The sequence below is a fragment of the Gopherus flavomarginatus genome, chromosome 25 (genome assembly GCF_025201925.1).
Source record: "Gopherus flavomarginatus isolate rGopFla2 chromosome 25, rGopFla2.mat.asm, whole genome shotgun sequence".
NCBI classification, from domain to species: domain Eukaryota; kingdom Metazoa; phylum Chordata; order Testudines; family Testudinidae; genus Gopherus; species Gopherus flavomarginatus.
In genome coordinates this window covers 13,563,077-13,581,042 of record NC_066641.1, presented here as the reverse complement: position 1 = coordinate 13,581,042, position 17,966 = coordinate 13,563,077, and the positions used below count along the sequence as shown (strand labels likewise).

General features: G+C 44.6%; 1 protein-coding gene across 1 annotated transcript; it reads left to right on the top strand.

Annotated features, from left to right (window-relative positions):
- Positions 1-10,791: 10,791 nt before the first annotated feature.
- Positions 10,792-17,966, top strand: LOC127040788 (keratin, type I cytoskeletal 19-like). Its single transcript, XM_050935374.1, has 9 exons — positions 10,792-11,394; positions 12,358-12,440; positions 13,337-13,493; positions 14,981-15,142; positions 15,605-15,730; positions 15,959-16,185; positions 16,794-16,924; positions 17,020-17,081; positions 17,796-17,966. Exons 1-9 carry the CDS (start codon positions 10,792-10,794, stop codon positions 17,964-17,966), a joined length of 1,722 nt encoding a protein of 573 aa, XP_050791331.1.

Below are 17,966 nucleotides of genomic sequence, written 5' to 3'. Positions count from 1 at the left end.
TTTTCTTACCTAACTTATATGGTAACCACTTTATAGGCATATTATATATAAAATATTCGCATTACCTTGTGATCACATTTAACAGACAGCAACAAAACCAATAAAAGTTTTAGAAGACCTGACCTACTAGGAAAGGTTAAAAACCTCGGCATGTTTAGTTTTAGGGAAAAAGTAAAGAAGTGACAGAAAAGGGGAATCCCTCACAAACAATTCAAAACTTGCTTTTGAAACGCTGCACACTTTCAAAATGAAACAAAATATGCTGACTTTTTTTTGTTGAAAAATAAGAGTGAAATATTTTGAATGAAATTAAACTGATCATTAGCTTTACAATTTGTGAAAAAACAAGATTTTGACCAGAAATTCTTGTAATTTACCATTGCTACATCTCCACCAGTCATAGCAATAGCAGAGACTGTCGTGTAAACACAGGCATTTCTATCAGACTGTCATCTAATTCTGTTCAGAGATGAGTTAGATAACCTGATGGTAAAAGTGTACAAGGCTTGTCTACACTACAGTCTCACTACTGACATCACTAATGGAGCTGCAATAATCGTGACTTGTGTGTCCTAAATTTGCCGGTGTAGCTGCAGCATAAATTACATTTATTAATTATGGCCAAGGTATTGTTGGCACCACAAAGGGCTGAAAATAAATAATCAAGAGCACCTTTGAGCTATTATATATTTATGGTGACAAGATGAGCTCAGCCAAATAGGACAAGCAATACTTCGGAAAGCCAGGCTCTGCAGGACAGGACACACTCTCCTCGAGGATGACTAGAGGTTGCCAGAGAAAACGCTGAAGAGTGAACTTCTAATGGGTAAAATAAAGCAAACACAGGAAAAGATGGACTGCAACATATGGGGAGATACAAGGGCAAACAAATGAATGTGGGGAACTAAAGAACCATGTGACAGATCAAATTTCCAAGTAAGCTGTGCTGTATTACATAAGATAGATGGCATTTCTCTAATTGAGAAAGGAGTTAGAGCCCAAATAACAAACACTACTGCATTTTTCCTGCCCTCCCCTGTAATGGGACTCCTCTAGCTATCTCTTCCCTAAAGCAGTGGTTCTCAACCAGGAGTCTGGGGCCCACTGGGGAGCCCACAAGCAGGTTTCAGGGAGTCCGCCAAGCGGGGCCTGCGCTAGACTTGCTGGGGCCCAGGGCACAAAGCCGAAGCCTCACCACCTGGGGCTGAAGCCCGGGGCTCCAAGCCCTGCCACCCAGGGCTGAAGCCAAAGCCTGAACAACTCAGCTTTACAGGGCCCCCTGTGACATGGAGCCCCGGGCAATTGTCCTGCTTGCTACCCTCTAATGCTTTTATAGGCAGAAAAAATAGCTGTTGTGGCACAGACAGGACATGGAATTTTTATAGCATGTTGAGGGGGGGAGGGTTAAAAAGAAAGAAAAAGGTGGAGAACCCCTGCTCTAAAGGAAAACCTGCTCAAAAGTTGTAGAATGGAAGATAATCATGTGCAAAACTAGCTATTCCAGGCAGTAGCTGACAGACTGGCCAACCTACAGCTTCCAGGAATGTCTATTCAGGAAAGGAAGGAGTGGGCTGGTGGCAGGGTACTTTCTTTGCCAACTACCAGGCAAAGAAGAGTAGGGTGGAGAGGTATTTACAAAAATCTTCAGGGAGACAGGTGGGTCCAACTGAATTATTGAGAGATGCTGAATAATACAGCAAAAGATTCACACAATAAATATTTTGATAACTTCTCTTGTTCCTCAGAGCAGCGTCGTAGTTCTGGTGTAAGAGATTCATGAGCAAGCTGAAATGATTGGATTCATTGGTATGTCTTATGACAGACGGCTACGTTGAGCTTTGTGAGACAGGACTGAGGACAACATTCCACAACTTTCAACTTCCCTGCAGAGAACAGACTCTTTGATATTGGAGATAGAAAAGACACGTATAGATGGCTTGGCTGGCATATCTGTCTAGAGCTACAGACCTGTAACATTAGTCCAAGTCAGTTCAGTGGAATGAGCAGGTTTGATTCATCAAGTTCCTTCAGTTCATTTATGTGGGAAAAGCTGACGCTAGAATTGGGCAGATTAGATTTAGTTTCTATAAAAGCCAAAAGAAAAATATATGACAACATGCACCATTGAAAAATGTAACATCCCCATGCAGGATCCGCATCCCAGAGTGACTAGAACACCCAGGTAGATCTGGAGACATGGTTACATGTAGGAAAGTAATTCTCCTCCCTAGCACAACAGTCAGTGCTGCCCACTCCATTTTGGTTAATCATCACCCTCAAAAGCACAGTGCTTGTAGAACTCATTGATACCCAGGGAATGCTGCTCTGCTTCCAGGGACAAATTCACAACTAGCGTAGGCAAGTGTGACTCTGTGGAGATGTGACCAGCACTAGAGATGTGTCAAAGATGAGTCTCACAAAGAAGCTGGTCACTGGCTCCCAGAGGCGGTTTTCACTGCTTTTTGCTCCAGAAGTGAACTCACTATGTTTGCTGTGGGTTCTCTATGCAGGAAATGAATTGTCTGAGAAGCCAGTCAACTGGTGATATCAATGGAGGTGAGTTCTTGTCCTGGTCCAGATCTGAGGAAAATCCTAGAGATGAGATGCCAATATAAAACTATGATGCAGCCCTGTAGCCAGAATCTAGCTCACTTTCTAGACCTTGGTCTCTCCCCTGCTGACAGTACACTCGGTTCTTGTGTCCCCTCTCCTTTTACTTTCACCCTTCAGCCCCAAGTCACAGGGCATGGAGACTGTGATGGGATCCATGGGGTGCAGCCTAGAACTGTGGGACCACTGTGCCCCCTTAACTCTTCAGCCTGAGTTGTCTCTCACAGTGCCTTGATAGTGACCAGCAGTAAACCCCTCCAGGTGCTGTTATCACTCAGCACGACTGCATGTGGAGCCCACACCCTGCTAGATGCATGAATGCTCCCAGAGCCACTCATGAATCAGACAGATAAAGGCACCAGCCATATCCCCCCAGTTCCCAGCCTTGTACCTCAGGAATATACCATCTTGCACTACACAAGACCCTTTCTTGAGCAATGTAAGTTTATTAATTGGTTCACCACTTCATCAATGGAAAGTGGACTTACACTAGCCTCTGTAACCTGAGCAGATTTACCAAACAATCAGGCAAACTCACTGGTAAAAATAAACAGTAAAACAAGTTTATTGACTACAAAAGATAGATTTTAAGTGATTGGCAAAAAGTCAGAGAGAGTTACTAAAGAAAATAAAATCCCAGCATGCAGTCTAAACCCTAACCCTTACCATACCAGACAGTATTTAGATCAAGCAATGTTCTCACCCCAGTGATCTTACAGTCCTTAATATATAGGTTTGTCTCTTAAACCTGGGCCAGTCTTCTCTGTTGGACTCTTCATTCTTCTGAGCATTCTTGTTGCTTGCAGCATAGATGGGGGCAGGACAAAAGGCCAAGCCTGTGGCCACTGTGTTCTGTTTTATACCCTCAGCCCATGTGCTTGGAGAGCACAAGTCCAGGCATGTCTGGTGGGCATTGCTGAGTCACAAGGTGAAGCAATACGCCAGTGTCTCTCCTGTGAGTGAGCCATTGAATGTAACTCCTCTGCTGGACAATGGTGATGTCTGCTCAGCACCCACCCAGGTGTTGGCTCCCCCCTTGTCGTTGTCTCTGGAGTGCTAGTGTCTGGGCACTTCCCAAACCCACAGCATATTTTAGTGAAAACCATACAACACAATTCTTATAAGTTTATATGCATTGATGGGATACATATTTAGACTGGACAATGGCTTTCAGCGGATCATAACCTTTCCCCTGATACCTCACATGGCCTGCTTTATAGGCAATATCACAATTATATATAACTGAGGAATATGGTGGTTACAAGGTGTTCCCCCGAGGTATAGAGTGTCACAGAGACCATTGTTCTCAACATTGACCACAGGTTAGTTCAGTGGCTCTAACTACTCTTTCAGCCACCTGCTCTGCAACTCAAGGAATTACTCAAAAAGGTAAATTATAACCAGCATCTTTATGAGCTGCCTGCTCTGTGAGTCTGTGTTCAGACAAGAGACAGTGTTTAACCCACACAACATCTGGGTGTGCTAGTGTAGCCAGCCCTGTGGCAAGACTATTATTAACCTTATCTATGGAGAGCTCTGTATCCAGTTCACCTAGTTCATCTCTAACAGTAACTGGACCCAGGCATTTCTCTAGTGCTTTGGTCACAGCTATGCTTATACGGCACCCCGAGCTAAGTGTGCAAAATGCTTTACAGAAAGAAAAGAAGGCACGGTCCTTGCCCCAACAAGTTTCTAATCTAAATTAGACAGAGGAAGTGATGACAACAGGCAAAGATGAAAGGAGGGAAGGGATGAAGGAGGGTTACAAAAAGGAGAGAAGACGTGATTCATGTTAGGTGGGGAATGCCATTTACAGGCTTTACGCTTTTTTCTTTTCTCACTTTTCCTGTAGGAACAACGTAGAGCAGGAGAGGACGAGCAGGTGATTGACAGGCCCAGGCTTAGGCTGAAAGTCATGAGTAAGACTAACATTTTGTCATGGTTATTTTTAGTAAAAGTCATGGACAGGTCACGGGCAATAAACAAAAATTCACGGAATCCGGGACCTGTCTGTGACTTTTGTTGGGGCAGCTCCCTAGTTTCCCCCATCACCGTGGTGGCTGGGAGCTGTGGGGTTCCCTCTCCACCCATGGCAGCTGGGAGCAGCAGGTGACCATATTTCCCAAAGAGAAAATGGGACACTCCAGCCGCTTGCCCGAGGTGTCCCCCTCCCCCTTGTGAGGCTGGAGCCTGTCGCGGGAACCTGAGTCTGTCACCTGTTGCTGGAACTTGGCAGGGGCCCTGTCACTTGTTGCTGTTGCCAGTGGAACCCTGCCAGGGCCCCACTGGCTGCCAGCTCCAGAGTTCTGCAGCCCCTGGGGCTGAAGCAGAGAATGGCACCGAGGTCTCTGGAAGTCACGGATTCTGTCACTTCCATGACCTCTATGACCTAACCGTAGCCTTTGTCATGGTTTTGAAGAGGAATTTAAAGGTGGAGTGAAGATGTTCGGTGCGCTGGGACGTGGAGGCTGTTCCATGAGTAGGAGGCAGCATGAGCAAGGCACTAAGATGCAAGTAGGAGAAGACAAAGAGAACAACAAGGAAGAAGTGTGGGCTGAGCACAAGGAAGGAGTCTCAAGGCTCAGTGCGGAAAGGATCTTGGGAAGCTGTCAGCACTGATGCCAACAATCAAAGTGGGGGAGGAGGGATAGCTTGGTGGTTTGAGCGTTGGGCTGGTAAACCCAGGGTTGTGAGTTCAGTCCCTGAGGGGGCCACTTAGGGATCTAGGGCAAAATCAGTACTTGGTCCTGCTAGTGAAGGCAGGAGGCTGGACTCAATGACCTTTCAGGGTCCCTTCCAGCTCTATGAGATAGGTACATCTCCATGTATTATAACAGTTGTGGTTAAAATGAATTGTGCTCTCATTGGGAGGCAGAATCACCAGCCCGCCCATCCATGGGGAAGTGGAAATGAATACGGATTTCAGCATCATCAAAAAGAGATCTCTGTAGGGACAAATGAACAGATGCTACAAGGTGTGAAGGAGAATACCGAGGTTATGGCTACACTAGAGCTGGAGCAATCCAGCTGCACTGCTGTAGGTTCTGTAATGTAACTACTCTAACTCACAGGAGAGAACCCTCCTGTCAGCTTAACAACGCCAGCCCTGCCAGCCGCGGTACTAGCTATGTCAGCGGGAGAAGCTCTCCCGACAACTGTCTAAACTATCTATCAATCTGCATGTCAACACTGGCAGTTAGGTTGGTGTAATGTACATTGGTCAGGGGGTGGCTCTTTCACATCCCAGAGCTACATAAGTGCTTCCATAGACACCACTAGTCACATGTTTAGAATCATCATGAAATACTGCATATTGCAAAAAAAGATACAAGATTATGTTTATCCTAGATTTTTTGAATACTCGTGTATTTTATGGTATGATGTAGCTACTCTAAATTCTCCATAAAAGTCTATTTTATGATGTAGATCTGATTTTCTGTATTTATTTATTGTACAGTTTGTAACATTTGTAAAGATTTATGTAAGTGTAAACTCCCATGATGATTACCAACCCTCAGGCTGTGAGCTCTCAAGGCCTGAGACTGTCCTCGTGTTGTTTGTTTGTCCAGTACCTACTACAATAGGGCTTCTCTACTTGTATGGGATCTGTATATATTACTGCAATAAAAATAATATTTCATACCTAGTCTAACACTTGCTTAGTATCAATGGACATAAAAGCTGAGGCAGTCATATGAATGAAACTTCATAAATGTATTGTATGATATTTGTACAAAATTTAAATATAAATAAAAGAATCATTTAAGAAGAAACAGCAAGTTGGATATCTATCTATCTATCTATCTATCTATCTATCTATCTAGTGTGACAAAGTTCCTCCTCTACCTTGGTGGGTCCTGCACTTATTGGCAGATTTTCTCGCCTGTCGGTTGGGAAACAGCCCAGAGACCTTCCCATCTGGTAGAAGCCGCAGTCCAGGTCAATTCCTCCTGTGTCTGATCAGGAGTTGGGAAGTTTGGGGGGAACCCGGGCCCTCCCTCTACTCCTGGTTCCAGCCCAGGGCCCTGTGGACTGCAGCTGTCTAGAGTGCCTCCTGGTACAGTTGTGCGACAGCTACAAGTCCCTGGGCTACTTCCCCATGGCCTCCTCCCAACACCTTCTTTGTCCTCACCACCAGACCTTCCTCCTGGTGTCTGATAATGCTTGTACTCCTCAGTCCTCCAGCAGTATGCCTGCTCACTCTCAGCTTCTTGCACACTTCTTGCTCCCAGTTCCTCACACAAGCTTCCTCTCCTCTGGCTCCCCTGGCCTGACTGGAGTGAGCCCCTTTATAGCATCAGAGGGGCCTTAATTAGAGTCAGGTGCTTAACAGCCTCACCTGACTCTTAGCAGGTTAATTGGAGACAGGTGTTCTCATGAGCCTGGAGCAGTCCCTGCTCTGGTCACTCAGGGAACAGAAAACTGCTAATCCAGTGGCCAGTATATATCCCTTCTACTACTCTGCTGTTCCCAATTGGCCGGGTCGGTTGGTCGGTCGGTCTGTCTGTCTGACTATCTATCTATCTACCTACCTACCTGGCTGTCTGCTTGCATTGGACTGACCACCTAATGTCTGGTGTTTGAAGCACTTAAAATAGTCCAGCTCTGTTGCTCACTTCCTACATTCACACAGTGCTCTACCAGTACATTTCTGTGTTCAGCTGCAGGCTCCGGCATTGTCTCCTATTCCAATCCATCAGTGCCCACACAACCCAGCAAGAAAATATAAAAGGAGGGTGAACAGGCTTTGCCTTCGCTCCCATTTCATTCTTCCTGGTATTCCCTAATGTAAGTTTCTTTGGATTCTTCTTTGCCATGATGATCGATAGACGATGATGCCCCCAGTATGTAAATGCCAGGATTCTTTATTGCATCATGAAATATCAGCAGACTCTGCAAGCAGATTAAAGCCTCCAGACAAGAAATCGAGGAGATTAGGGATAAGCTTCTATGAGTAGATGATTCTGTTCTTGTTGCACACGCTCTACCACACCTGCACTTCATCACTAACAAATGTGCTGAGACAACTCAAAGCTACGAACTAACCACCTGTGTGAGAGAAACTGAAGTAATGTACAATATCGGCACCTTGGAAGGCATATTTAAGACCTAGGACCACAATCAATGTTGCCACATTCAGCATGGTAATGATTTCATTTACCTGCTTGGAATTTTGTCAGACATGGTCATTACTGACCTGTGAATCATTAGCCCGATAAAAAGGCATAGTCTGAATTTGAAAGGCTGCAACATTAAAACTGCAATCAGCACAGTATCCCACACCCACCCACATCCAAAAATCAAAGTCCACAGTTATTGTAGAGTCCTGATTTCCAACTTACTCTCTGTCACACATTAAAGAACTGGAAAAATTTAATAGATGACGCCTGGCAGCTATTATGCAAATTATAGAAGGTAATTATGACAAGTGACAAGATAAAATCATGTCTAACAAGGTTGCACAAACATCATGGAAGCAATGCTTACGAAAGAAAGCTCTGATGCTTTGGACACACCCTGCTCAAGGAGCACCCAGGGCTCGGAGAGAAAATATTCTATAGTGGACTTTTGATGAACAAAAGAACCAGACAGAGAAAGAGAGAGAGATGTCCTGAAAATTAACTCTGCCCATTGTTATAAAAAGCCATCGGTGGGAAGGTGCAGCAGGAAATTAATCATTTTGGTGGGAAGAACAGAAACACATGATGCTGCAAGTTTTGAAGCAAAAGGACAGTTTGCTGTCACAGAGAGCAGGAAAGAGTCAGAGTTAATGAGATGAGTAGCAAACGTAAATGCATTTCCCTCTCGGATCCATGGCAGGGCCTGTATGTCAAGCAACGGAGTCTTTAGCTAACTACAAATGTACAAAGATCTTCCTACAATACTGAATGTGGAATTGACAATAAACCTGTTTGTGCTGCATGTAATTCAGGCAACCAGATGTGCTGGCAAGAAAGTGGAACTCTGCAGTGCTAAAATGATACCTCTGAATGCAGCGGTGGCTTTAGCTTTTTTCCCGCGCCAAGCATGGCAGTCAGGCAGCCTTCAGCAGCTTGCCTGTGGGAGGTCTACCGGTCCTGTGGCGTCGGTGTACCCGCCGCCGAATTGCCACTGAATCCACGGGATTGGCGGACCTCCCGCAGGCAAGATGCCGAAGGCTGCCTGACTGCCGCCCTCGCAGGGACCGGCAGGGCGCCCCCCGCGGCTTGCCGCCCCAGGCATGTGCTTGCTGTGCTGATGCCTGGAGCTGGCACTGTCTGAAAGAGGAAATGTTATGTAACTTCATCCAGAAATACTGCTTGCTGTGGATTGTGGCTGGATCATTTTTCAGTTATCTTACACAGCCCAACCAAAGCTTGAATCCAGCAACAAAAACATCATATTAATTCTTTTTATTCACAGATCCTCACCCTGACTCCAATGGTACTCCACAATGCAAGTGATGAAAATCAGATTTTCCTCCTTACCCCTTTCCTCCTTACTCATGAGTGAGTCTTTGCTGAGCGGTATGTGGGGATGGACTGAGTCACAGATCTGAAGGAAGGACAGGCTTGTGTTTAAGGCACTATAGCTTAATTCAGCAGCTCTAGATTAAATTCCTGGTTCAGCCACAGATTCACTCTGGGAGCTGGAGCAAGTCATTTCTGTATTCATCCCCCTGCCCTATTGAAAGTATTATTCCAGTGCTGCTGGGATTTCCATGTACTATATAATTAATGAATGTGTCAGGATGCCTACAGCCTTGGATAGGCATCCCTTTCATAATTTAAAATCTAAATCAATCAATCAGTCAGTGGAGATCATAGCACCCTACCTCACATGGATGAGATGAGGATAAATCCATAAACACTTAGAAGGCAGTTGGAATGCTGGGGTGATGGCAGCCATATAAATGCCTAGGAGAGACAGCTAATCCCACCAGTAAATATGAGATGGTTTGAGAAGTGTGAATAGGAGTTTAATCTTACACTATTTTCCAGGGGAGAAGGGTTTGGAGAATTAGGCGCTCACAACAGCAAGTAGTTTTTCAGTAACTCTTTCTTCTCTAATGTGGAATCTCTTTCTCTCTCATTCAGGCAACACTATTTAGCCTCTCCTTGTATAGAGAGTTCCTGATTGCTCGTAATTTTCCATGTTAGGGCTTTCAGAACCCTAGCACAATATCTCATGCTGGCAAGTATTGACTGTCTGGAGTTGACTGGTTCTGGTTGGATGTAAATAGTTCTAACTCTTTCGCAAAGAAGTCCCTCTCTTCTGGGGTGGCAGCTGACATCCTCTCTGTCTTCTCTCAAAGCATCACAGTCTACATAAATGAGGGTTGATCATAACATCTCCCTTAAAGGCCTAACTGGTTGTTTGTGAGACAAAGGCCAATTACTACTAATAGTTGCATGAAAATTTCCATCTATTAGAGAATTTGTGTGTTTGTGCACTTGAAAAGAAAAGCATCCCACCATTAAGATTTCCTCTAGGGCTATTGGGTGGTGTGCCAGGTCTATGAATCCTCTTAGTTTGTCTCTGTATGTTATAGCGGTAGTGGCGTCCAAGCTCTCAGAGTTTTGCTAGGAGAGTACTGGACCTAGTATCTGCCACTGTGCCAAGAAGCAAACCTGAGTATTTCTATCATGGTGTGTCAGATCTTTCTACAGTGAGGTTTTCACTTTATCAGAGCAAGACTCCATATTTATTCATCCATTTTGATCTTCTGTATCTACACCACAGCATCTCATATGAAAAAAATGCTTATTAAAGACAAAACAGAAATGAAAATAAAATAATTACAGATTAAGAGTTCTCTGTTGCAATATGTTCTATGATTTATTCCCTGCATATAATTTAGGACCATGTTTTTTCCTGGCATCTTGTAAAGTTTTCATCATAAGGAAAAGCTGATGATTCATAAAACATCATTGTGAGTGTATTTTTGGAACAAACTGCTGACATGTAACATAAATTCCTTGTCTACTGGGATTTCTGGAGGGAAACTGCCTTTGGGAAATTATTCTTGGCATAAAAAGCAAAACTAGACAGCCCCATGGGAAGGAGAAACACCCTACTGGTGACATGCACTGTGGAAGGTATAAATAGAGATCTGTGCGGAGAGAAAATCTGCAGTCTGAATTCATATCAAGCCGTGCCTCTTGCTTTGGGCTTTGGGTTGGATTCTTAATCGCTGTCGCTATGAGCTACAGCACCAAGCAGACTGTTACTCTCTCTACCAAAGGGAGGAGTAGTGGTGGTAGCTGTGCGATTGGAGGTGGTGGTGGAGGAAGGATTTCTTCAGTCTCTTCTGGAAGATATAGCTCCTGTGGGATAGGCAGCAGTAGAGGCTTTTCGGGTAGGAGTTACAGTGGTGGAGCGACTTGTGGAGCGGGACTGAGTGCTGGTAGCTTTTCTGGAGGTAGCTATGGAGGTGTCTTACCAGGAGGTTTCCCAGGATATGGCTATGGAAGTTGTTCCAGCATTGGGTTCGGTGGTGGCACTCCCTGTGGATATGGAGGTGGCTTTGGTGGTGTCGTTGGTGGTGGCTTTGGTGGTGCAGTTGGTGGTGGCTTTGGTGGTGGTGTTTGTGGAGATGGTGCATTTGTCACCTGTGATGAAAAGCTGACCATGCAGAACCTTAATGACCGCCTGGCTTCTTACCTGGACAAGGTGCGATGCCTGGAGGAAGAAAATGCAGCCCTAGAGTGCAAAATCAGGGAATGGTATGCCCATCATGGACACACCGGTGTACCAAAGGACTACAGCTGCTACCATAAGGAAATAGAAGATCTTCAAAATCAGGTGACATTTTTTGGCTGTATTCCCCATTCTAAGAGCTTCCCTCTGAGTCTCTGTTCAGATCCTATTTCACCTTTGTAAAATGTTCTTTGCAGACATAAATTAAGGCAACTCCTTCTCTGAACTACGAGTGAGGGTGTGAAAACTTATGAGTCCATTTACAATTTGCCTTTTCTTGACCAGATTTGTACAAAGAGAAAAAGGTTACATAGGCAGGAAACAATCTGGGCCTGGTCAGTACTCCTCCTGAATGAAGTTTGTAACAGGATGTTTTAATATATTTATACCCAAAAGGGAGATGGGAAGAGAAATTCATTCATTAATCCACTGACTTATCTGCATTATTAGATAGTGTCCTGTCATCAGTTTCCCCGGATTCTAGTTAGAATCCCATTTCTTTTTCAACAGAAATGGGGGTGGGGAAGGGGACTATTCTCCTAAAGAACAATAAGAAAAAAAGAATACTTTGTCATCAATAGTGTTGACTGGGCAATTGAATTTTTGTAAAAAATATTTTCCAAGTGTATTCTGAAGAAGGATTAGTCAGATACGAAAAAAAAAGCAGATAGATTCACAAGGTACAGGAGAGAGATACACGCCAAATCCTGGGCTGTAATGTAAGTCTTGTGATGAAAAACATATAAACTCGGAGTTACGAACTCTAGACCAAGTTTGAAAATATGAAGTTTGTTACAGTAGGCACAAGAAAACACTAAATATCATTACAAAACTGTTAGATTCTTAACTGTGTGTTTTTACACATTTATGCATTTCACCTATTTCACTTCAAACACTTGGGTATTTCTGAAACATTTGTCCGAGGATCAGAAATTTTCTGTGCTTCCTCTCTGTCAGAAATTTGAATACTGGGAGAGCAAAAAGACTGAAATTTGCAATGTGGCACTGAATGTGACATAAGGAAGAAATTTCATGGCTGAAAATCTCCCGGACTCTCTTCTTTTCCAGATAGTTTGCTCTAACCTAGACAACAACAAGATCATTCTGAACATTGATAACAGCAGGATGACAGCTGATGACTTCAGACTGAAGTAAGTACCTCTCTGTACCAGACAAATCTGTCATTCTCCTCTTGTTCCCTTACATCCTACTTACAAATTGACAATTACTTATACTATTCCCAAATTATGGTATCTCCTAATGTGGGGTTACTGGAATTTTCAAATCGGGACAGGTGGGATTTTTGTGAGATTTTATCATTGTTAATTATTGATAATATCATGGCACCTATGAGCCACGTTATGGACCATTGCGCTAGGCACTGTACAAACACAGAACAAAATGACACTCACCGCCCCCAAAGAGCTGACCATCCCATTAGAAGACAAAAGACAACAATGGATACAGACAGACCAAGGGGGGAGCACTCGGGAACAATGACACAGAAGTGGTGGTCGCAGATTTTGAGATGTGCCTTTGGTTTTTGACTCTATAGGTGCCAGAATAGGGGCATTTCCAGGACAGAGTGTTTGAGGCAACAAAGAGTTTGCTTGTGGGGTTTAGGGGGCTAAAATATAGGGACAATGGATGCATGTTGGCATGAGTCCATTGAAGGCAATGGAGCTATGCAGATTTATACCAACTGAGACTCTGGCCCATGGATTTTTAATAAAGAAAAGAGTTTAGATTATTTCCCAGGGGAAGTGCAGAAAAATTGGGGCGTGACATCTTTGTAGTAGTTCCATTAGAGAGGAGAGGGGCAAAAAAAGCTGAAGAAGAAGGTATTTTGTGAACCAAACCCCAGCCTTTGAACACACAGATAGACTAGGCAGCAGACCTCGTGTGTTATACTTCATGCACAGCTATAAAGGTAAAGATGAAAGAAGTGAAACTCAGACCCATCCATAACCAAAGTGCAGATGCCAGGAATCTCAGTGGTGGGTTCTGCCAGGGGCTGACTTTTCTGTCATTCTTGTCCATGGCTTAGGTATGAGACTGAGCTGGCCCTTCGCCAGAGTGTGGAGGCTGATATTAATGGCTTACGCCAAGTTCTGGACGAACTGACCCTGTGCAGGTCTGACCTGGAGGCGCAGCTTGAGTGCCTGAAGGAAGAGCTGTGTTGTCTGAAGAAGAACCATGAGGAGGTAGGAACTCATTCCCGTATAGAAAAAATTTAATTTTGTACATTACTTACTACAGCAGTGGGGACCTGATCCTGATTAAAACATCAGGGCACGAATGCAAGTACGACCAAAAGAATATTAATAAAAATCTGCATTATTATGATATTGCTCCTCTCACAAATTCCGTTTCCTAATCATATTAATTCTAATTTGAAATATACAAAGAGTAGATCCTGTGCTGGAGTAATTGTCACAAGCAGCCCAAGAGCTCAGGTCCAGCCCTCTAAAGTTTCTGAACAAAGTAGGAGTTGAGTCTTAGGAAGGAATGTCAAGCTTCTGGGAGTTCCTGGGCTCTGCAAAAGGGGAAGGAGAGAGAGCTACCTCAGGCACTAGTAGTGAGTTGGATAAATGTTCCAGCTGATTTGTCACGGCCGATTACTTAACTTAACTTACATAACTCAACTCAAAACACTTCATAAACAATTAATTAGTATTAACATCATCCCTGTGATGCTAGTATTCTCTCTGTTGTGAAGCCAGGATATCTAAGGAATGGCTAAGAGAAGTATCTTGCCCAAGATCACTTGGAATCTCAGTAGGAGATCCAGGAACAGAAGGTCAGGAGCTCTAAGCTCTGAACCAAGCTCCCTTGTCTTATAAAGTAAATATGAAAGGAAAAAATATGAAGAGAGCCAACATATTGTGACTAATCTAAGACAAGGAACAACTTCTTTGAGAAAAAGAGGCCAAGAGAACCTGTAACACTAGTCTAAAGCCATTCAGGAAAATCAGTGACTTTCATTCATCAAATTTAATTCTCAAAGAATCATACAATATCAAGGTTGGAAGGGACCTCGGCAGGTCATCTAGTCCAACCCCTGTTCAAAGCAGGACCAATCCCCAACTAAATTATCCCAGCCAGGGCTTTGTCCTTAAAAACCTCTAAGGAAGCAGATTCCACCACCTCCCTAGGTAACCCTTCCAGTGCTTCATCACCCCTCCTAGTGAAAAAGTCATAATATGTATGCAACAAAAACGGCAGTGGAAATGTGCTGACTGGATTTGGTGTACAGAAGAGACACACAGAAAAATGGTAGCTATTGTGAAAACATGAACTACTAAAAAGCAAAATGTAGAGACTATCAGAAGAAAACACCTCTTATGCAAGATCCAGTGACACAAAGACCCAGATGGAGATGAAGCATAAAAAATGTCCTTTTTTCCTGCAAAAATAGTCAGGAATTCCTTAATTTGCTGTGAATAACCATCACACATCCCAGTAAACACCCACTGTTTCTTTACCTCAGGAATGCTCACTGTGGAGCTTTGCTTGGAAATCATCTGTGGTTTCCCCATTGGGCTGGGTCTATACTGGACAAGATGCATCAGAGACAGTTGTTGTGACTGTCAGAAATGGGCCCCAGGATGTAGAGGCTCACGGACAGTGTCTTGCTGCTCTCAACTCATTTCTTCCTTTTTAAACAAGCTGATCTGCGTTATCTTTGCAGGAAATCAATTGTCTGAGAAGCCAGACCACTGGTGATGTCAGCGTGGAGGTCAATTCTTCTCCTGGCCCAGATCTGAAGAAAATCCTAGAGGAGATGAGATGCCAGTATGAAACAATGATTGCGCAAAATCGCAAAGAGGTTGAGGATTGGTATGAATGCAAGGTAAATTCATCACAACTGTAACTCTCTCAAGCAAAAATACAGGAGCTATTTCAGAATCACAAAGTCACGCCAAGGGGAGAATTTATTCCTGTATCATAAGTTCCAAACATGATCAGCACACGGGTATAGTGACCTGGTGCACAGGGGATGGAGGCCCTGTGCATGTACGGTGCGTGTGTCTCATGGTAGAATAGGGTTTGCTACATGTCATTATTGAGGGGTGTTGGTGGAACAGTGGGCAAGCCTGTCAATTAGGACAGAGGAGAATTACTGGTGAAGTTGTGAGGGGTCTTAGCATTGGAATAGCAAGGGGAGTTACAAGCGATAGATGAGATCGATTCCAGTGTGCAGAAAACTTGCCCAGCCACTACCCATCTTACATCTTTTGTTACCCACTCCTAGACCCACCTGACAATTAAAAAACCCCTCTGAAGCTCTTTATTCTGTGTTTCTGGCTTTCAGATCGAGGAGCTGAATCGTGAGGTCATCACAAGCAGTCAGGAGGTTGAGTCGTGCAACAACCAGGTCTCTGAACTTAGACGTCAGTTGCAGACCCTGGAGATTGATCTGCAAGCCCATCTTAGCCAGGTATGTGATGTTGTCACCACTGATATCTCACCTGTGACACACTGACATCTGCATTTCTGGACTGATGGGGACCAGCCCAGCCTGGCACTCTACGTAGCCGTGACGATATCGCTGACAAACCGATCGTTAGCAACGATTTGCTTTTATTATCCTCAACTTCCTGCATCCAAATGGGTTTAGTTTAGTGCATGGCTATAGTACATGTGGGTTTTTTGCTTCAATTCTTAGAGGGACAACCTGGAAGCCTCTTTGGCTGAAACCGAAAGTCGCTACAACAGCCACCTGTGCCAGTTACAGCAACAGATCACCTGTGTGGAGCAACAACTGGCTGACCTGCGAGCAGAAATTGAGTCCCAGAACCACGAGTACAAGGTCCTCCTGGATGTCAAATGTCGACTGGAGCAGGAGATTCACACTTACCGCTGCCTGCTGGAAGGAGGACAGCGTGACATTGTGTACGTAGACTACAGACACAGCGGGGCATAAAGCAAACACCTATGCTGTGATCTGTGCAATGTGTGAGAGCTAAAACCACAGAGAGTGTGGAGATTCAGGGGGTGCAGAGGCAGTTGTGAAAAGGAGAGAGAATTGTAACAAGAGATTAACCTAAGTATTTCAAACCTGCATAAAAGACCCAGTCTGAGATTTTGCCAAAAGTCCAGGTCATTCCTTCTTTTATCCCAAGCATCTGGCATGTCCCCAACTCCACTTCGTTGTGAAACAAGTGCTATAAATAATTAGGCAAAGATTTTTCCTGATTTGGAAGCAAGGGATACAGCAGACCCTGTTTAAAAAGCCCATTGGCAATGGCAGCCTATGACTAATTTATCCTTTGTGGGCAAAGTTTGTGGGCAGAATGACTGGCCTGTAGTGATGTGCTTTTGCTTTTCTGCTTGGATGAGGTGGAGTGAGGGTGTTGGGGAGCTGTGCCGGCCAGGTCCTGGCTCTTTGCTGGATGGGGAGTGATTGATGACAGGCAAAGTCACATAGCTCCACTGAACCTACAATCCCATTGTAAGGTTGGTTTCTGTTTCATTCACCAAACATTCTTTCCTTGTCATAGTGGCCCGGAAGGAGGGATTGGCGTAGCAGGTGGAATAGGAGGAGGAACGGTCATTAAAACTTCCCACTCCTACTCTTCATCTTCCCACTCTCTCCCCCATGTCACGTCTTGCCACCCTGGTGACCTAAAAGGTAAGAACTGACTTACCGTGTAAGGGAAACTGTTTCTTTACTCCTCTTCTTATCCATAGGGCAAGAGAGAAGCTGTCAAACCCACTCTCTGTTAGGTGGTTCTGAGGTGCTGTGGCTCACCTTTCAGGACCCCGTTGTAAGGCAACTGGAGAGCCTGGTAGGACGTGGTGACAGAAGAGTGGTATGGTGTGGGGAGTGTTGGCAAGAAACAGGACCCAATGCAGCTGTGACTCTCTCACTATGAATTCTGAATGGTGCAAGTGAGGGTGAAGAGAGCTAAAAGAGAGGGAGGAGGAAAGAGGGAAGAGAAAGAAGTAGCCTGAAGTGGAAGCAGGGAGAGAGAGGGAGAGAGTCTAGAGAACTTGGAGAAAGAGGCTGGAAATGGAGGCTGGGTGTTTTGTAGGGAGAAGGATGAGGCAAAACGTCCTTAAAACAGAGAGACGGAACCAACGAGGTGTTGTTGGGGGATGGGAAAATGGCTCCAAGGCCACAAACAGTATCTCTGGGAGGTCCATCCAGCTGATGGGGGAGCACAACAATGTACATTTGCAATCTAGGAAAAATAAAACACCCTTGGGGGCAGAGTGAGCTGGGTGTCTAGGGGACGGATGTGGCCAGGGGGAGGGCACAAGGAGCTGTGCTTGGGCATTCCCAGCACAGCGGCTGGCTCGACCCGTGGGATTTATATTCTTTTCTTGTATTCTAAACACATAAACAATTTGAGGGAAGTTCTGGAGCTCATCAGAATTTATAGTCAGCAGAGTGTCTGTGTGAAGCCTCCACCCTCAGGGTATATCTCAAAGCCTAATGCTGCAGGGAAGGTTTTACTTCCTTTCTAAGCAAAATGATGGTTCTATTTCTCTCTTTCCAGGGCATGGCAGAAAGATTTGTGACTAAGAAGAGAAACCCGGCATCTTCCAGTGCAAGACCCAGCGAGCAAAGACCCACCCACGGACAAAGCGAGAGCTCAGCCAGCAGATTCACTGTGCATCTCTGCAAAGAGCATGGAGAAGAGCTCTTCCGAATTACTCAACGCTGTTAA

Excerpts from the sequence above, each read along its gene's own strand:
- LOC127040788 (XM_050935374.1), top strand. The coding sequence starts at position 10,792 with ATGAGCTACAGCACCAAGCAGACTGTTACTCTCTCTACCAAAGGGAGG. Across the intron at positions 13,494-14,980 it reads TGAAGAAGAACCATGAGGAG|GAAATCAATTGTCTGAGAAG; the intron begins GTAGGAACTCAT and ends TTATCTTTGCAG. Across the intron at positions 16,186-16,793 it reads GGAGGACAGCGTGACATTGT|TGGCCCGGAAGGAGGGATTG; the intron begins GTACGTAGACTA and ends TCCTTGTCATAG.